The 22,103-nt window shown below is 36.5% G+C and overlaps 1 protein-coding gene across 1 annotated transcript; it reads right to left on the bottom strand.

Annotated features, from left to right (window-relative positions):
• Positions 1-362: 362 nt before the first annotated feature.
• Positions 363-16,296, bottom strand: rragd (ras-related GTP binding D). The gene is made up of 7 exons (XM_051869206.1): positions 15,890-16,296; positions 10,997-11,292; positions 10,108-10,307; positions 9,893-10,007; positions 8,252-8,394; positions 6,999-7,147; positions 363-937 (listed from the first exon to the last, which is right to left on the bottom strand). The coding sequence occupies exons 1-7, from the start codon at positions 16,014-16,016 to the stop codon at positions 786-788; spliced, it is 1,182 nt and encodes a 393-aa protein (XP_051725166.1). The 5' UTR covers positions 16,017-16,296; the 3' UTR covers positions 363-785.
• Positions 16,297-22,103: the final 5,807 nt, after the last annotated feature.

Below are 22,103 nucleotides of genomic sequence, written 5' to 3' on the forward strand. Positions count from 1 at the left end.
TGCGACAGTACTGTATGATCTTGAATTTGACTCTGGAAATGGCTTATACCATGTATTTTGTGGGAAACTGTAGCACAATTGATTGATTTTTTTCAGTAAATACAATGTTGCATTCTTTGCAAATAGGTAAAACATGGATGGCTAAGTTAGACGTGCAAGATATTTAATGCACAAAGCAGTCTGTATTGCCATTTTGGATTGCTGAAGAGCAGTAAGCGACCCCAAAGAAGTTTCTGACAAACTTAAATTACAATTTTAAGTTAATAAAGCAACTTATTTATGAAACGGAATAGCCACTCAACTATGAACAAATGACAAAGTAAAAAACATCAGCAGGGATAATAAATATAAATAATTCTGAATTAAAAGGAGGAATTCTTTTTTAATTTTGAGCAATTAAATTTCTTTCTTTTTTTATAGTGCATACAGAAGTTAAATGACATGTTTGTGCCCATCTAAACATGCGATAAATATCTTGCACTAGTGACTTTGGAAATGGCTTTTACCATGTATTTTGTGGGAAGCTGTAGCAAAGTTGATTTTTTTTTTTTTTTCTTCAGTAAAAAAATATTATTGAAAATAAAAAAAGTGTTCTTTGCGAAGTTAAAACAAGGATGGCTAAGTTAGACGTGCAAGATATTTAGTGCACAAAGCAGTCTGTATTGCCATTTTGGATTGCTGAAGAGCAGTACGTGGACCTGAAAAAGACTCAGAGCACAAGCAAAGTCTGTGTGAATCCTTCACACTCGAGTCACTGTAACAGGCTGGATGGCTTTCAATGCTCTTCAATGAGGATGCACCTGAGTCCCGTTTGGCACGGTCTGTCTGCTCCACCTCCTCTGGCTCAGAAGCTTCCGACTCCTCTGCACTTTCAAGCGCACGTCAAAAACCTCCTCTATGGCTTTCTTGAAACAGTGGAAATTGTAGTCGATAAGTCCTGCGTGAGCAAAGTCAAGTGTAACTAGCCTGCGGTACGAAGTCATTCGACCCATTCCCAAATTAGACCACTGCATAAATGCACTTTGAATTAAGACTGTGACACACATAACAAGAGATGTCATTTAGCTTTGATCCAGAGAAAGAAAAAAAATCAACATAAAACATTTACTAACACCTACATGCAGCTATAATATGAAAGCTAGTGTAAAACATTCAGTACCACATGACGGGTACCGACTGGCTTTATTAAATAGCAAATTATTAAATATTCAGTTTGAACCAAAGACTTTAGATATGTAAAACTGGTGAACACATATTACTATGAATGGGAGAAAGTGCAATGCGCAATATGGCAGAAAAAGTCCAGCATTCAAAATAAAAGAGCCAGTCTCCAATTGGTAAAGTCATTGCGTCACTGCAGCTGCTGTTAGAAGCTCTGGTTATTATAGTCAGTTTTCTGAGACACATGTTCATGATTGCATATATGCATTGACTGGTCCAGACTGAAAAATGCAGTTTTTTGTCATGATTTTATGATGAGACAGTTGTTGTCAAATTTCATTTGTTGTCAGTTGTCATTTTCAAAAGAAGAATTGACCAGTTCCCCACATTTTTCTCTTGATAACTGACTTAAAGTATTAATTGAGTGTCTTTTTACACCAAGTGCAAATAGCCCACATTGTTGGCAGAGGATATTTACACTAGCTCCTCCCACCATTGTCTGGTTAAGCCAGACAAATTAACAAAAGGAGCCCATCTGATAACAGGAGCAGTGGTGTGGACAGTAAGGCGGATGGCATTAGCTTCTGACACGACCCAAGTTTGAATGCACCTTTTCCTAAACTCATTCTTCTCTCTTTTCCCATCACATATCAGCTTGGAGAGGTGTTTATTTTAAATAAAAATAAAGAGGTTAGGGTTAGGAGTAGATGTAGGGGTGGGCTTTAGGGATAGGCCTAAGTAATGTCCTAACAAGGAGGCATCCATTTATGATTTTACTAATCACATCTGACATAAAAATTAGTAAATATATAATAAACAGTCATGGCCGGAATTATTGGCACCCTTGGTAAATATGATCAATGATGGCTGTAAAAATAAATCTGCATTGCTTATCCTTTTGATCTTTCATTAAAAAATGCAAAAATATAACCTTTCATTGAAGTAAAAGAATTGAAAGTGGGGGGAAATCACATTATAAAATAAATGTTTTTCTCCAAAACACAATGGCCACAATTATTGGCACCCCTAATATTTTTATGAGTAAAATATCTCTGAAGTATATTCCCATTCATATTTACATTTTTAGCACACCAGGGTGACTAGGAACATGAAATTGTTCAGCCATGAATTCTTGTTTCACAGGAATATAAATATGAGGAAACAAAAAGGCCAAATTCCCTTAATAACTAAAGAATATACATCAATCAGGCATTACATTATGACCACCTTCCTAATATTGTGTTGGTCCCCCTTTTGCTGCCAAAACAGCCCTGACCCGTCGAGGCATGGCACCAAGATGTTAGCAGCAGATCCTTCAAGTCCTGTAAGTTGTGAGGTGGGGCCTCCATGGATCGGACTTGTTTGTTCAGCACATCCCACAGATGCTCGATTGGATTGAAATCTGGGGAATTTGGAGGCCAAGTCAACACCTCAAACTCATTGTGCTCCTCAAACCATTCCTAACCATTTTTGCTTTGTGGCAGGGCGCATTATCCTCCTAAAAGAGGCCACAGCCACCAGGAAATACCATTTCCATGAAAGGGTGTACATGGTCTGCAACAATGCTTAGGTAGGTGGTACATGTCAAAGTAACATCCACATGGATGGCAGGACCCAAGGTTTTCCAGCCGAACATTGCCCAAAGCATCACACTGCCTCTGCCGGCTTGCCTTCTTCCCATAGTGCACCCTTGGTACCATGTGTTCCCCAGGTGAGCGACTCACACACACCCGGCCATCCACGTGATGTAAAAGAAAACGTGATTCATCACACCAGGCCACCTTCTTCCATTGCTTCGTGGTTCAGTTCTGATGTTCACGTGCCCACTGTTGGCACTTTCGGCTGTGGACAGGGGTCAGCATGGGCACCCTGACTGGTCTGCAGCTATGCAGCTCCATACGCAACAAAATGATGCACTGTGTATTCTGACACCTTTCTATCAGAACCAGTATTAGCTTCTTGAGCAATTTGATCTACAGTAGCTCGTCTGTTGGATCAGACCACACGGGCCAGCCTTCGCTCCAAACGTGCATCAGTGAGCCTTGGCCGCCCATGACCCTGTCACCAGTTCATCACTGTTCCTTCCTTGGACCACTTTTGATAGATACTGTACAATTATACTCATACACATACTGCTTCCTAATATAGCCCACCCACAAACAGGTGCCGTGATGAAGAGATCTTCATCAGTGTTATTCACTTCACCTGTCAGTGGTCAAAATGTTATGCCTGATCGGTGTAGTTCTGATGTGCCGCAAAAGATCGTTGAGCTTCACAAAATAGAAAGTGTCTGTAAGAAAATAGCTAAATCAAAAATTCCCATTTCCACCGTCAAGGCAATAATGAAGAAGTTCCAATCAACTAAAGACGTTACAAATCTGCCTGGAAGAGGACATGTGTCTATAGTGTCCTAATGCACGGTGAGAAGGAAAGTTTGAGTGGCCAAAGACTCTCCAAGGATCACAGATGGAGAATTGCAGAGATTAGTTGAGTCTTGGGGTCAGAAAGACTAAAAGAAAAAAAAAAAAAAAAAATCAAACAGCACCTACATCACCACATGTTGTTTGGGAGGGTTTCAAGAAAAATTCTCCTCGCTCATCCAGAAACAAACTCCAGCATATTCAGTTGTCAGACACTACTGGAACTTCAAAAGGGACCGGCTTCTATGGTCAGATGAAACAAAAAAAAAAAAAAAGAGCTTTTTGGCAGCAAATCCACCAGATGGATTTGGTGCAAACAGGGATAAAAAGTACCCCATGCCCACGGTTAAATATAACGCTGGATTTTTAATGTTGTGGGTCTAATTTTCTGCCGGAAATCCTGGACATCTTGTTCAGATACATGGTATCATAGATTCTATCAAATACCAACAGTTAAAAAAATAAAACCTGACCGCTTCTGCTAGATAATGGGCAGTGATTGGATCTTCCATCAGGACAATGATCCAAAACAAACATCAAAACCAACACAAAAATGTGTCACTGAGCACAAAATGAAGCTTCTGCCATGGTCGTCCCAATCCCCTGACCTGAACCCTTAAGAAAATGAGTGGAGTGAACTGAAGACAAGAAGCACCAACATTGAGCTGGGAATCTGAAGGATCTGGAGAGATTCTGCATGAAGGAATGGTCTCTGATCTCTTGTCAGGTGTTCTCCAAACTCATCAGGCATTATAGGTGAAGACTCAGAGCTGTTATCTTGGCAAAAGGAGGTTGAAAAAAGTATTGAATAAAAGTGCGAATAATTGTGGCCAACGTGTTTTGGAGAAAAACATATTTTTCATAAGAATATTTTACTTCAATGAAAGGTTAGATTTTTGTGTGTCGCATACTGTCTTATAATGTACTACAATTCACTGAGGTGCAAATAGTATCTGCCACTATTTGTATAGTATAAACCTAACTACTATTTACACTTAGTGCAAAGAAAATATTGCTGTTTTCACTTAGTGTAAAATAACCTGTGTCAAAAATGTATCAGTTCAGTTAAAGATTAGCGTGAATAAATAACTACAATGTGTATATTACTATGACTCCCTTTAAACGCCAAGTTAAAAGGGATAGTTCACCCAAAAATGAAAATTTGATGTTTATCTGCTTTATACAACTGACATTATATGACTGACAGACCGCAACGGTTGGAGTTAAAAATCATCATTTGTGTTCTACTGAAGAAACAAAGTCACCTACATCTTGGATGCCCTGGGAGTAAGAAGATAAACATCAAATTTTCATTTTTGGGTTAACTATCCCTTTAAGTCATCAAAGAAGTCAGTGCTGTAGGTTTCCTCTGAACAAATCCACGCCTATGTAAGAAGCCTTGTTTTCCCCACTGACTAATATGATTGCTCATGATACTCTCCCTAACCCCCTTAGTAATTCCTAGCATGAATATTTCAAACTTCATTAGCCTCCCAAGGATTTCACTAATTATCTCATTCTCTCATGTGAGAGCAGTTTACACCAGCAGGTTCTTTTTTTTGACTGATTGAAGACAAATGTACTGTAGCTGTAATTGCTAAAAACAGCTTTTAAGGCGAGACACTACAGGTGAATAGGGATTTTTTTTAAATGAGAAGATATCACTGTGAAACTTCTTCAGTTCATTACTGGCATAAACATAAGAAAAAAATGTATTACAAGTTTTGAATAAATTTATGTTTTAATATGCAAATGAGGCCTTATATACTTAAATATATGCTAATTTGCATACATTTCCAAAAACAAAATCTGGAAATTGGAAAGGTCCAGGTTTAAAATTCTTGGTTCTATTTGTTGACATATTAGATGAAAGGGCTTTTACAGAGAGGATTCTGGATATCTTATTTTGTGCTTTAGTAAATTAGAGAATACTGACAATAGCCTTAAAAAATCTATTTTCGCCATGTTTTTTTGAGTAAAAGGACCTATAACTCAGGATAGGAATGATAAATCAACAAATCCCTCTGTAAAAGCCTTCAGAATATAGATAGGAATAAAACTGTAAAGTTTGGTGTATATAAGTTCTGCTGAAGTGGAGATTTCTGACTCAGAGCAGGAGAAAAAACTCATTTTGAGAAAACGGCCTTTAAAGATATTTACTGTAATTGAAATCTATAGACGCAAATAGATAAAGTGCTATAAGATATACACTTAAAAATGTATTTTGGATGTTTTCTTTCCACCAGTCTGAAAAAACACTTTATGAAAAGCCAAAAAGTGCAAAATCTCAAAATTGACAGGTGCCTGAAAAAACAGTGTTTTTGCCTGTAGTGTCTCCCCTTAATAAAAGCTGATCTTTAGGTTATTACTGTTGTCCCTGTTGAATCTATATGTGCTGCATGAGAGAATGGTTAATAAACATATGGCGCATGCTAGTTTTCCTTTCAGCTAGGTCACATTTGATTACACTCAAAGAATGGATATTGGTAGAGCAGTAAAAAGAATAGCTATTGATAACTGGAGAGTGGGACTTGTTGACATTTTTTACTCTAGTGAGTATTTCTGTTTTAATTTTTTAAAAGCCTGTTTGTGTTTGGCTACATATAAAAAAAAAAAAAAAAAATCACATTTCTACCATCATTGCTCAGGAAAGAAAATATTCAGAAAAGTTCAATTAAATACATCTTAACTGTTAATGGAGAATGCCATTATATGTGGCAACTCATCACAATGATGAGTTTTTTTTTTTGAAAGAAATTAATACTTTTATTTAGCACAGATGCTTTAAATTGATCAAAGGTGACAGTTAAGACATTTATAATGTTACAAAATGTTTCTTGAGGACCAAATCAGCATATTTGAATGATTTATGACAGATCATGTGACACTGAAGACTGGAGTAATGGCTACTGAAAATTCAGCTTTGCTATCACAGGAATACATTATATAAAATGTATTAAAATAGAAAACAGTTATTTCAATTTGTAATAGTATTTCACAATATTACATAAGAGACTTCTTTCAAAAACTTTAAAAATCTTACAGACCCTAAACTTTTGAACGGTAGTGTATATGATCATGAGAATTGAAACCTGCCATAAAGCAATTGAACAGGCTTTTCAGTTACATTTAAACAGTAAAATGATTATTCAACACAAAAAGTCATGAACCATCAAAACATTTTGGAGTAAAATGCCTAAGAGGGTTGTGAACTAACTGACTGAAACCCACAAATAAAACCACTGCTAGAGAAAACATCCTTTTTTATCACTGGACTCAAAATCTCAATGTTACTGAGACTCAAAGAAGCCCTTGAGACTACTTGAGACTCCATGTGACAGCCAGATAAATGAAAAAAGGCAGATTTAAACAATAATATTACACTAAACATATTTCTTTGTTGTCCAGAAAGCTCACCTTTCCTCTCAAAACTCTCTTCCCTGAGGAAACACACCAGGGCAAGAAACTTGGTGACTTCTTTTAGGTACATGACTGTAGTGTTGTTCAAGTGGATTATGGCCATGGATTCTTTATCATATGGAGTTCCTGCCTCATCTCCAGTCAATCTATATATGTAGAAAAAAGAACAATTAAAACAAATAACAACCAAAAGCAAAACCACCTCTCATCATGTCTTCATTGTGTTTGGCAGTTCCAGAGGATGGGCGGCTTCCATCAGGAAGACACTTTCCCAATTCAGCTAAAGAACAGACTGTATACAGTTGGAAAAAAAAAATCTATCTGTGTGGAACAGATGTTGATTCATATCATAATTATCAAAACGAACAGATGCCCTGTCATAATCCCCTGCTTTTATAACCAAACAAATTTATGCCATTATGCATGGATATTACAAATATATAAATATTTTCACACAAAAAAAAAAGCACAGAAAAGATGATGAACAAATTGAGTCAACATAATAAAGCGTGTAATTTGAAGCTTCCTGATACTGAGAGCACGGATCAAGGACGTGAACATGATGAATAGGAAACAAATAAGTAGCTTATTAATTTCAATGAGTAATAAACAAGGCTTGCGGAAATTAATTCCACAGCAGCTCGACTAATCTACAAATATAAAAAATAAAAGTCATGTTCTACAAATTAGCCCACAAGCAGGCATGCAAAAATGGGCCGAACTGAATAGAACCATTTTGTGGCTGAAACTCCATGCCTGTCTAAGGCTAAAATTCGCAGGGTTAACAGTCCTGCCTGTTCCCCTATTCATGGGATAGTGCTGAGGTGGCCCATCTGCTCTTGCAAGCCACTGCGAACCGACAGCTGTGTGGCCCCGGGTCAGGCCTGCGTTCCTGTACCTACCCAGACCGCGGTGTCCCGTCAAATTACAAGATAAATAGGGTCAATGGTGCTGGAGGTGCAGCTCTCTACCCTTCCAATGTTTACAGCCAGTGTTTACATATCCCTGAGTTATATGCTGCTAATCCACAAAAGATTAAATCATAGCCTGCAACGGCTATAGGGAAACGAGCCTGCTGCTGATGTAGAATGTTGCATTTTATTGTGTATATTTAGATGTATGGCACAAAAGAATTATAGTGAGGGAAGGTGCAAGGCTTGCCCTGCTGCTTCATGTCTATGGGATAGAACTTGTTCCATAGTGTAATGTGATTGTGGAGGGAACTAGTGGGGAATCTTGGTGTCACTCACCCATAGATGCATGAGATGTCGATAACCACATCTATCATGTCACAACACAACTCGTAGGTCTGCATGTCCACCGGGCTGCTGTCGGTTGCTATGTAAATCTTACTAACCACATCAAAGAGAAAAGCCTTTTCAATCCCTGAATTCTGCAATGAGAGCACAGGATCAGGTTAGGGGTCAGCTGTTATTCTTAAGAAGAAATGCAGCGGAACAGGACATCATATCTAAGAACACTTTGAAGTGGAAATGAATTATGCAACCAAGTAATCAACTGCATTGCAAGTACTGTTGTTAGAAAATGCATCTAATTCTATAAAAGCTGTTGAAAGACTAGAAAGCCTCTTTCCAAGATAAAATGTGACTTTTTTGACTGATAAAAAGCATCACAGTAGGTTTTAAATTGCAGTTAAATTCTTTAAATAAATTAAAAATTAAATTAAATAATTTAAATAATATGTAAAAAAAAACAAAAACAAAAAAAAAACAACTGAAGATTTTTTTTAGATGTTTTGGAAAGATGTCTTTTATGCTCACCAAGTCTGCATATATTTGATCAAAAATACAGAAAAACAGTAATATTGTGAAATAGTATTACAATTTGCATCATTATTGCAGTCTTCAGTGTCACATGATGCTTCAGAAATCATTCTAATATGCTGATTTGGTGCTTAAAATATTTCTTCTTATTATCAATATTGTAAACAGTTGTGCTGCTTAATATTGTTGTGGAAACCATTCTTTGATAAATAGAAAGTTCAAAGGAACAGCATTTATTTAATATGGAAAACTTTTGTAACATTATAAATGAATTTACTGTCACTTTTGATCAATTTAATGCATCCTTGCTGAATAAAAGTATTAACTTCTTTAAAAAAAATCTTACTGAGCCCAAACTTTTGGATGACAATCTATGTACAGTAAAAACGTTTATTTTTAAATATATTCACAGTGTAGACATCAAGGACATGAATCAATCTATCAAACCAGACAATGCATAAAAAACAGATTAATATCACAATGCATTGAATGGCAGATGGTTAAGAGATTTCAATCTCCATAATGTCAAATCTATAAATTGTTCAGCTTCATATTTTGTATATGCAGACTTTTTACCATGTCAATTTACCCTCTGCTGCCACCAGCTGGCTAACTGCTCAAGTATTTATGATTCTGCTAAATGTAATTGCTTTCCTGTTCAACATAAAAATAAAACACAAGCATCATGAAATTATATCATGTCTGAATGAGATCATAAAAAATAATAATGGGTTTTATGATAATCATGTTTGTAGGAATATATTTTCCATTACACTTAAAGTGGCAAATCACAGGGCAGTGCAAATGTACCCATGCTAATGGATGAATGTGACCACTTATTGTACAACATGGTTATGCATCTATACTTGAAAATGATTAGCAAAAAACATCAAATACATAATTTCTTTTGACATGTTTTTGCATGATACTGAAACCACTTTGCAAGTTATAATTAGTGTATCGCACTTTTATTTCTAAGTAAGACTTCCCATGCATCATCATTTACAACCTATGGCATCATAATTGGTCAAATCTCGCTACCTCAGTTCATGATATTAAAACTAGTGAGGTGTGCCACAGAGAACTAAAAGATATTCAGCTACTCACAGATATGAAAATGTTAAGCAGATTCTCAAGGGTGGGAAGTTGAGGGATGAGTTTCTGCACAACTTTACTGAAGGCCTCAAAGATTGAATGATCATAGATGCTTGTCAAGTAGAAACTGAAAGAAATAATAAATTTCACATCACAAATCCAACATCTGAAGACGTCTTTGAACCTGCCACATAATATCTGAGCTGTTACAAAAAAATAATACAAACCTTAAGTGTATTCTTTCTAAGCTGGCGTCGGCTAGATCGTCATTGGCTCGTTTGTGTATGTCCCTCTGTTTCTCAATCTTGTGGTCATCTGACAGCCCATCCACCTTGTGGATGAACACCTCAAAGTTGATGTCTGGATTGACCTTGTAGGCTCTTGTCACAGTGAGGTGAAGTCTGCTCAATGCCTCCACATAATCATCCTATACAGGAAGACATGATAGTGTGTTTTTCAAACAGACAGATACACAGATATACAGATAGACAGATAGACCGATAGACAGACAGATAGATAAACAGACAGACAGACAGACCAATAGATAGACCGACCGACAGACAGAAAGACCGACCGACCGACAGACAGATAGACTGATAGACAGACAGACCAATAGACTGACAGACAGACAGAACGACAGAAAGAGAGACCGGCCGACAGACACACAGACAGACAAGCAGACCGATAGACAGACTGGCCGATAGACAGACAGACAGACCGACCGACAGACAGACCGACAGACCGACCGATAGACAGACAGACAGACCGACTGATAGACAGACTGACAGACCGATAGACAGACAGACAGAACGACAGAAAGAGAGACCGGCCGACAGACACACAGACAGACAAGCAGACCGATAGACAGACTGGCCGATAGACAGACAGACAGACCGACCGATAGGCCGACAGACAGACCGACCGATAGACAGACAGACAGACCGACAAACAGACCGACAGACAGACCGACTGATAGACAGACTGACAGACCGATAGACAGACAGACCGACAGACAAACAGACCGACAGACAGACCGACCGACCGATAGACAGACAGACCGACAGACAGACAGATAGATAGATAGATAGATAGATAGATAGATGATAGCCATTTCACCTGAGAGTCTATGACAAAGATGAGAGCCCCTGTGCCACGAAATATCATCTCATAGTCAAATGTGGGGTCGAAGAAATCAATCTGACCAGGAAAGTCCCAGATTTGGAAGCTGACAAAGGAACTGTTGGAAACATCCTCTCGACAAATCTTATTGGTGCTCTCCAGAAAGAGAGTCTCATTGGGTGACATCTTGTGGAATACAACTTTCTGAATGGAAGACTTGCCACTTCGCCTCAGGCCCATGAGCAGGATCCGAGGTTTCACCTCACTGCTGAACGGATCACTGAACCCCAGCACTGTAAAACAGCCGAACACAGAAACACTGCATGAGAATATGCATCATAAACACATTTTGGTTAATGGTAAACCAAAGGCAGAATTCAAACAACTAAACTAAGCCAAAATAAAATGCTAGTGACAGAAGCTACAATACAACTTATACTAATGTTCAAAAGTTTCCTCAAAAATATTAAACAGCACAACTGTTTTCAACATAGATTATAATAAGAAATGTTAATTGAGCACCAAAGGATTTCTGAAGGATCATTTGACCTTAAGACAGGAGTAATAATGCTGAAAATTCAGCTTTGCTATCACAGGAGTAAATGACATTTTAGAATATATTAAAATAGAAAACAGTATAATAAGGTTTTAAAAACATTACTGGCTTTACTGTATTTTTAATCAAATAATGCAGCCTTGCTGATCATAAAAGACATAAAATCTTACTGACTCCAAATCTTTGAACAGTAGTGTATATAAATTCAATATATAAAACTATATCCTCCTGAGAACCAGAAAAAAAAAAGTTTTTTTTGTTTTGTTTTTTAGGTCAATACATTGTTTGGAGCATAAGAAACAAGTGGAATAAAGACATTTTTGAAAAAATATATGTCCTCTGTACACCAGGATCCATTTATTAAGAAAATTAAAAGACATGAAAAGACATGAATAGACAAAACAATGGGGTTTTCTTTCATTCACCAATCAATTGCATACACTGTATTTAATTTGCATATTAATGTGCTCTTGGGGGAACATGTGGGAGTAATAATTGGGATTATTTTCATAAAAATATCTCATATTTCATAAGAATATTGATATATAATTTCTTTCCCTATTCACATGTTGTGTCTCCAAAATGCCTGATATACCATGATGTAAGTCCTGGTGTCTTCTACGAAATCAATGCCCTGTTTTGTAACAGAAAATCATATTCTGATTTGAAACCCCATAACATTTTCCTGAGATGTTGATTTCTGACCAACAATTTGAAAATGAGTCAGATTTAGTAGACGCTCATGTGGTCAATTTTGTTCGAACAGCCACAAAACACCACCTACTCTCCGCCTACTGACCTAACGTGTAAATATTATGGGAAGCACACTAACCAGACGGGATTTAAACTTTGTTGGCTGGAGACGCATGTTTGGTTTGAAGACAAAAAACATACCAAGCACAATGTTCTCTCACCATTCCTGATTTCTAACACACACTCACAGTGTTCAGCATGGTCTTGCGGCTATCAGAGCAGAAACGAAAGTTGATGCTCTCTATTTGTTTTTCCGTTGTCTCCGTGCGCGTTCATATGTAAACTGTGTAAGCTTATTTTGTCCATTAGCTCGACAGATCTGAAAACCCCCATATATTTACCCACCCATAGACCCTCCCCTTGAAGAAGTCAGGACAGAAGTGGATGAAAGTGTCCAAAAATGACTTAAAACACCAGGTGTAAACAGGTATGTGTCTCAGGCCCGTCGCCAAGGGGGGGCATTGGGGGGCAAATATCAAATATATATACACAGTCAAACCTAAATTTATTCAGACACCTTGAACATTTCATTCATTAATACAGTTTATTCACTATAGTTTAAAAAATGGTAATAAAATATGACAAGATCTCAAAGTTAAACTGTGTCAGAAAAAAATAATCTTCATTATGTCAGATAACACTTAAGCAAAACATGGTCAGGTCAAAGTGTCTGAAGAATTTTTGGTTCCAAATTTTTATCAATTTTACTGTTAGTCCACAGTATGAAGAATTTATGGGTATAATATGTCACAGTTTACTTTATTTTTCCTATCCTCACTTACATAAATGAACTATAGTGTCCTGCACCCACTAGTAAAAATATATAAAAAATATCTGAATAATTTTTGGTTTGACTGTGTATATATTATATATATATATATATATAAACACTATAAAATGTCTAAGATAGATAGATAGATAGTTTCAGTCTCTCTGGCTGTCTTACATGTTTGTCATGTGGTTGGTAACCACAGGTAGCCTGACTTTCAAGAGAGTTGACAGTGAGGACAGTAACATTATGCCCTTGAGGGCAGATGACAACGCTACACAATAACACCTGATTAACATGCTGTCATCAGCCAGCAAAGGTTATTAACCACTTTAGTCAGAAGGTATGCTGCAGATTTTTACTAAACAGTTATGTATAGATAAGTTACTCCCCTGAAGAGAAAATGTATATGATAATAATAACTAGTCCAAAATGAAAGTACACCTAATTTTTAATGATGTTTTATTAAAGTTTGGGAGGAACACGCTCAAATGATCTATCCAATCAGCATGAGAGGAGGCATATATATATATATTCCCCAATGGGAATATATACATGGCCCACTCACCTATGTTCCTCGACAGTCTCCTCACACTTGCCTGGTTACTCTCCTAACCAGAGTTACTCTGGGTTCAGGCCAAAATACTGAGCTCAGAGCCCTCTCCTCGGACAGCACACCAAATACGCATACTACTCTATCTGATTATTTGTAAGTGTGAACTCGGAAAAAGATCTGATTGAAAATAATTTCAACTCAGCTCTAATTTCTACACAACCCTAAAAAACCATATGACAAAACATTTTGACATGAAACATCTTATAGAAAGATTAAAGGTAGCATTAGAATAATTGTCATTTTTATTTATTTTCAAGAGAGTTTCATTCTGCATCATTGAACATACATCAAAATCTAAATAAGGCATGAACATTGCCACAAACTGCCGCTAACAACATCTGCTGGGGACAAGTTCATACACTCTCAATTATGTAGCTAAGGAGTGAAAAGAGAAATGGCACACTAATCCCATCAGTTTAAATCATATTAGCAGGATGACTGGTAGAGGGCATGAGTGTGGATTTGTGGGCACAGCCTACACTGGCATTCCACTCCTTCATATCACATGCTGCAGCTGATTTGATGACTGTGACCTTGCTAGCTCTCAGCTGAGGAATGTCAACTGCATTTGGTGAGACTGAGGGACACTTCTAGTCTCAAAATACAGCCTGCAGTGTTTATCAAAGTGTCTAACTGGGGCACCACATAGTGAGCAGTGTGTTTGTTAAATTGGTAAGCAACTAATTGTAAAAAAGAAAGTCCAGGAAAACTTCAGCTCACTAAGCTGACAATCATAGTTTGCATCTAAAGTTGTGTAGAAACAATGGAATGAACCATAAGAAATGCTTAACTTAAAAATCTAACTGCTTTCTAAGAAACCCTGCCACTAGTTAATTTATACCATGGTCTTTCTAATTGCTTGATTCTGATTGGCTGGAAGGTGTGCAATAAAACCGTTTAATGCACACAGAGATCAGAGATTGTGCTGCGCAAACACAGAAACGCTGCGCACAAGTTGTTGTCAATGCTGCCCTGCGACTTTTATTAATGAATTTACTTCGCTACTGAATCGCTACATTATATTACGCATCAAGGAGGTTGTATCATCACTGTTTTTGAAGTAATTAAACTCACAGCTTCATTGCTTATAGAGAGACGGAAAGAACCGCCCGACGGGAAGCTTACATTTTGGTGTTAATATAGAACTTGGTCTATTTCAGTAATAATATGCTATTGTTTTGGTCAAAGTCCGTTTCGAGAATCATAAAAATGTGTGCCCCCCTATGAATATGTTCTGGCGACGGCCCTGATGTGTCTCCCTCATCAATTTGCGATACGATCGACCAAAACGCATAAATTCACAGCTTCATTGCTAGTAGAGACACAAAGAACCGCTCGACAGGCAGCTTACGTAAAGGTCAAACAGCCAAACTGATCAGAAAATACTCCAAAGTCACAAATCCATACACATGCTTATATAACAGATAATCTAGATGGTCTTTAAATAAATCCAGGTGAGGCAAGAAATGTGTGCACTCATTAATAACCTCTTATAAATATTTACCATAGTATTTCTACCAATTAGTGGTACCAATTTCTAAAGTACCACAGTTACTGCAGTTTGTTGCTACTTTCAAACCCATATTTGTTGTTTCAAGTAGCTACATTTTATATGAAACTGGTGGCTAATGCCAAATCACCACAGTTTTACTGTAGCAACACAGCCCCTTTTTTATAAATCTCTCATAAACATTTACCATGGTAAACAGTTTCAACCAAAACACAAGTTATTAGCAGTACTTTTAAAATCATAATAAATGGGATCTCAAATACAGTAAGCAGCTTACAAAACTGTATTGAATATTTAAATTTAAAATAATATCAAGTTACCAGTTTATTAATAAATCCCTTATAAATATTTACCAACCAAAGTTTCCACCAAAACACCGTAGTTACTTAAATGATTGTTGGTTTCAAAACCATAACAAATTTAAATATGATATCAAACAGTGTAAGAAGCTTACGGAAAATTTAATTGAGTAGCCTATTTATTCTTTAATATTTATTATTTTGGTGGCTAATATCAAGTTACCACTGTTTTGTAACTAGTAGTAACAAATTAACTTGTATTTTAAGAGGGAACTACGGTTACCATGGACGTTTTTTGTATTGGAAATACACTTTGCGCCGGTTTAGAAACATGTAAAATATACACGAGCCCTTATTTATGAGTGCTACATTAAAACTATCCCTAACCTCCTTCATCACAGCAGTCTCCGTCCCCGTCAGTGAATGTGTCGAAATCATCATCGTCGTCATAATAATCAAACGACAGCGCTTCGTTTTCTCCGTCCACTTCAATGTAGTTCCGTTCGCTTGTCATTCTCCGAGTTTAAGAAATTTAATCTGAGGAGACAGCCAAACTTTTCCACATTGTCACCTGATATGGCCAAGCCATGGTGAACTTTCACCTCCCCCCTCTCTCACACACTCAAAGCAGCCCGCCTGCGCGAGGAATCACAGCACACTGAGACTATTCATCACCATCATCACAGAATGAAGAGCTGCAGTGCTGAAAAACTTTGTCAGAGAAGAGTGAGAGGACGCCTCCCGTCCCTTCCCCAAACAAACAGGCTATGCATGGACTCCAACGATGGCTGAGGATCTCGGGAGGTGTAGTTTTACATTCACACTGAGAGAATTGATTTAGTAAACTTCTTCTTGTTATTATTATTGTTGTTGTTTTATTATATTACATAGAAATGCTAAAGTAATAGCAAAACAAACATTAAAATAATATATAATGTAGGCTATAATAATTAAATGTGTAATAATAACACAACAATAATTATAATACAGTTATTTATGTGTATTAAGAATATTTAGTATTTTAGTATTAATATAAATTCGTTATATATATTAATTTATTAAATAAATTAAATATCTTAACAAAATAATACTTTTAATTATTATTATATTTAATTTCTACAATAGATGCTAGTCGAAATTATCTAGGCTACTTCTGTTTTCTAAAATAAAAATATTGATTTCAAAGCCAAGGACAGATGGCCTGTTATTTGATTATGAGCTGTACATCTGTCGCTGGATGGCGCTGTGATGTAGCGCTCAATAACTGTTTAAATGGAGAATGTTCAAGCACGTTTATGAGAGACGAGGCTCATTCTCTCACCATGTTCACCACTGAACATCTGTATAATTAATAATTGTTATATTAAGATGAATTCACTAGTTAATTTTCTAGTTTAGCTCTCTTTCTGTTGGGAGCAAACTTTATTATTGTGCACTATACTTTGTCCTGATGTTTTAATGTGAGCCTTACAACCAATAAAGGGAATATTCAACGCATTGCCTAATATGGACAATTGCATCAGAGAGCTGCATGCTCTTATAGCTGCACAAATATATAAGGTAGTAACATATGCATAGTGACTCCAGATTGAACTTCAGCCCATCATCTATTGAATCATCTCTCAGCTACTTGAAGCTGTCTGCAGTCTCACGTGATTTGCCCTTGCTTCTGTACTGCCACAAATCTAGACTGCCTGCTGATGTTGGTAATTTCCTTTTGGACAGCATGTGGTGAGTGTGGTTAGGTGGTGTAGTGCAGTGTTTCTCAACCAGGGGTCCATGGACCCCTAGTGGTCCTTGACGTAATGCCAGGGGGTCCTTATAAAATATCTGAATATGTATATTTTGACATTTGACATGTTCCCATAAAAGAAGATAATATATGTATAATATAACTGACAATATGAAGTCAGTTAACGTAGTAGTCAAGTAACGTAGTAGTAAATTATATTTGATTGCATTTGGTCGTCACAAAGACATTGATGATACTAATGAGCCAATATTATTCTGGGGTCCTTGAGGACGGTTCTAAATATGACGGGGGTCCCTTACTCAAAAAAGGTTGAGATTCACTGGTGTAGTATGTTTAGTGTGCACTGCTGTAAGTAGGCTATATGAAGAAATCTGGCCTCTGCTTTTTCAGTCACTGATGCTGTGGAACCAGTCATGCCAACAGAACCCAACGCAACCCAAAGGAAACTTTTAAAAATAATAATTTATTAATTTTATTATTACCATTAGTCATCTTTGATTATCGTTTTAGTTGATTTTATGATGATTATTCAATCTTAAAGGGTTAGTTCACCCAAAAATGAAAATAATGTAATTTATTACGCATAAGGTCTATAGACCTTATTTACCAGAGAAACAAGCGCGCCGCCATCTTTAGAATATTGTCTTTGAACTTCCGTTTTTGCGTAGCTTTGTATATTTCTATGGCATCGCTGTTGAAGAATAATTAGCTGGTGAAGTGGATTTACCTGTTGTAGAGTTAATGAAAGTTATCATGAGCGTTGTTATGTTTAAAGCAGATGTCTTAACAAATGTCAGTAGACCGGGAAGATTTTAAAATGAGCAGTTCTTTCATAAATACATAAGATCGCTGTGGAAATACAAGCCGGAAGTCAAAAGACAACGAGCGCAGCGCTGAAAAGGGGCGTGGTATGCACGTGACGTCACCGTCGGCCGTTATGATTGCGGTTACGCCCACAAAGTGGCAAAAAGACTGAGTGGCAGCATTGGTTTTCAGCGTGAATACCGCGAAAAACACACAAAACACATCCAAAATGGGAAAGAGCTTTGCGATTGACTGTACAAATAGCTTTTGGTATATTTTTACAGACTGCCGCAAGCTACAGAAAAAAGAAGCAAATGGATCGCTTAAATTCACAGATATAACTGGACTCCAGGCAGAGAAACATGGATTTGTAGTTATCATTTTGTGTCAAAACGTTGGATTTTGCCGTAGAATCATACCCTGTATATTGTATTGTTATAAATTGTGTTGACAACTCATCAATTAAATACCATCTTATATTCTGCATAATAATAGGATATTTTTAAATAAACACTTACAAAAACTATACAAGTTTTAGGGCTGGACGATATAACGATATATATAACTGATATAAGTGATCACTGTGATTTAGACCTACCTATATTGTAGTTATATAAAGCGTTCACAGGCTGATTTTCTTTATGTATTTCCCCGGCGTCGAAATCAGGCTCACATAAATGTCAGGAAACACGATGGCTGCATGTCAATATCCATGAATTAGGTTTCTTTGACATATTATAAAGAACACTTTCGAGCCCAACGTTTAGTGTAATCGGTTGTTTTACTCGCGTTTTTGCAGTTTCCCCTATTAAATCCAGTCATGCAGCAGGTACTTTTGCCACTCAGTCCAGCTGAGGAAGCGTGTTCCAGCGGGAAAGTGACGTCGATGGATACCCTCTATATCTCAATTTGTGTTCTGAAGATGAACGAAGGTCTTACAAGTGTAGAACGACATGAGGGTGAGTAATAAATTACATTATTTTCATTTTGGGTGAACTAACCCTTTAAGTAGCCTAAGCTCATACAGGAAAGTGTGTTTTCTTTTCAACTGGTTAATGGTAAAAAAGCAAAAAATAAATGAGGGATTAGCTGTGCATGAAACTATTTTGGTGGCAAAGAACCGCCCGACGCCAAGCGGATTATATTAGCGTTTATTTGAATTCATTACTGAGAGAGAGAGATGCATGTGTGATTATACGTCTGATCAGCGTCTCTATTAACAACAAAGCTGTGAGTTGAATTACTTTAAAACCAACGATGTTACCCCCTCGTTGCTGAGAAATACAATGTAGAGATTCAGTAGCAAAGCTATTTTATTAATACAAGTCACGGAACAGCGTTGATAAGTTGTGTGTCTCAACGAAAAGAGCGCATTAAAGGATTAGTTCACTTTAAAATGAAAATTATCTGAAGCTTTACTCACCCTCAAGCCATCCTAGGTGTATTTGATTTTCTTCTTTCAGATAAACACAACTGGAGTTATATTAATAAATATACTGACGCATTCAAGCTTTATAATGACAGTAAACGGGAAACAACGAGTATGAAGCTCAAGAAAGTGCATCCATCCATCATAAATGGACAAGAAGATGATATGCAAGTTATTTATTTTTTTTGTTTAGAGATCATATTTTTTCATTTAGTACTGCCCTTCGGAAGCTATATGCTTTCCAGGAGACACTATTCATCCCGTTCATCCGATTCAAAAAGTTTTCACCCCCTTACTCTTAATGCATCATGTTTCCTTCTGGAGCATCATGAATGATTGAACCTTTTTTAATAGTTGTGTTTGAGTCCCTCAGTTGTCCTCAGTGTGAAAAGATGGACCTCAAAATCATACAGTCACTGCTGGAAAGGGTTCAAATATGCAGAAGATGCTGGAAAATCAAAGAATCTGCAGGACCTGAAGGATTTTTCTGAAGAACAGAGCTCAGTTTAACTGCTCATTAAAACATCTATCACAAAAAACAAACAAAAAAACAGTCGTGGATCATCCAGCCACACAAGAATCAAAGATATGTAAACTCATTTTTATAAATTCAGCTATTTTTTTGTCTTGTGGACTGTATGTAAACATCTGTTATGTGAAATAGCTTATTCAGGACAGTACTAAATAAAACATAACATGCAATTTTCATGATCCTTCTTATTTTGTTAAAACATTGCAGATTCTGCAAGGGCAATGTAAACTTTCGAGCTCAACTGTAAGCTAAACGATATATACTATTTCATAACTATATTGCATTGATATATTATACATGGAACATTGATAGTGACAGCCAGGTAATGAGTGATTTCAACAGCACAATTTGAGCCTGCTATATTTTCGTTTTGTTCTTAGCAGAGTGGGGTTCAGTTTAAGCTTCGAGGTCAGTTGTTTTTTTTATTCAGGATCAGAAATGATCCATGAGGCTTGGGCTATAAGCAGAAAGGCTGCAATAACAGGAGCTGTACATCTGTTCTGATTTCAATTTCCATATAAAATATAGACTATAATATGCTAAAGAACCACAATATATGCTGAAACATTACATGTTATACATAGATTTTAACTGAAGCTGAATTAAAATTATGGTGTACATGTATAAATTAAACTATTAAAACAACACAAATGTTAAGTTTGATATTTATTATTATTATTGGGTCACTTCCTGGTTGTGTTCCTTAGATGTACAATCTGTCAAAGGAAATGCTATGAGCAGAGATTTCATCTTATTCTTAATTATTTTATGACCTAATACTGATCTGCCCTGCAAACACTTTTAATTTTCGTGTAATCTAATATGCATAATTTCCCTGTGGACGAAGTAATGCAATATTCACGAAAACATGAGTGCGGCCTTGAAAACAACAAAAACTGCATGAGCAAAACACACAAATCCATAATTGCTGTGTTCTTATGATTGCATCCAACCCACCTTAAACTCCCAGAAATTGCTTTTACATCATGATGACTTCAAAGGAAATACATTGATAGTAGAAGGTCATTAATGCAGAAGTGCTGTGTTAAGAGCTGACGGATTTATTTTAAGATCTGAGAGATGTTGAGAGACATTGACATCTCTGTCTCCTTATCTGTTTGTTTTATCATTTAAGAGTTGTATCCTTTTATCTCAAGGTAATGTGTTTTTCCATGTGAATGCATAACATACCTCCTTCAAACACCTGCTTTTCTTTGCTTAAAGTGATTTTATTTGACAAATATTTAAGTATATGTTCATGCATAAATCTCAGTATGATATATTCAAGTAGAATGTGAAATCTTCACATCTTTGACATACGTTGTTGTATGATGAGCGAGTGCTGGAATGGATCGATTGTGTTCAAGCAGTATGATCAAGCAGAGGCTTCTGTCAGAATGAATGTGAAGAATTTATCTAAAAGTGTATTATGTATTATTAATTCCAAATTTGTGAGCTATACTTCCAATATGAACAAGTCTGAACTTAAAGAATTTTAAATATTTAAATACTTGTTTCAGTGCAGCATGACATCAATATGCATGAGCTATAGCCTAAAAGAGGTTATTGCACACATGAACTGTTGAGCAGCATGCAACAGTAGTATTCTCTGGGGATTTTTATTATTTCTATTTGACTAGTAAAAGAGACACCAGAGCTCTTCTCCATCTGTCCTACTATGTCCCAGCTGTAGCTCATAGGACTCACATCTGGGACATCTTAAACCCAGATCAAACTCTGCTACTATACAATCTAGGTCTTTTTTTTTTTTTTTTTTTTTTACAGCACATTTGGTCCAGGCATTTAATGTGTCCTTTGTTTAATGCATATTTTAAGCTGTTTTCCCCAGACTTCAGTGCAAATCTCTCTAATGCTGTAATGTTACTGTGTGCAATCCAGATCTCTGTTTAGTGAGAGAATGAGATCATTACATGCTCTTTTCTGAGATACTTATTCTTGAGACACGGGACAAAAATGTTCCATTCTCATTTTGAAATTAATCAGAAAAGTGGTATTTTAGTATTATAGTATTTTAGTATTTATTGTGAAAAAATATTAATAATAACAATATTTTAGTATTTAC

Source organism: Ctenopharyngodon idella, chromosome 17 (genome assembly GCF_019924925.1).
Source record: "Ctenopharyngodon idella isolate HZGC_01 chromosome 17, HZGC01, whole genome shotgun sequence".
NCBI classification, from domain to species: Eukaryota; Metazoa; Chordata; class Actinopteri; order Cypriniformes; family Xenocyprididae; genus Ctenopharyngodon; species Ctenopharyngodon idella.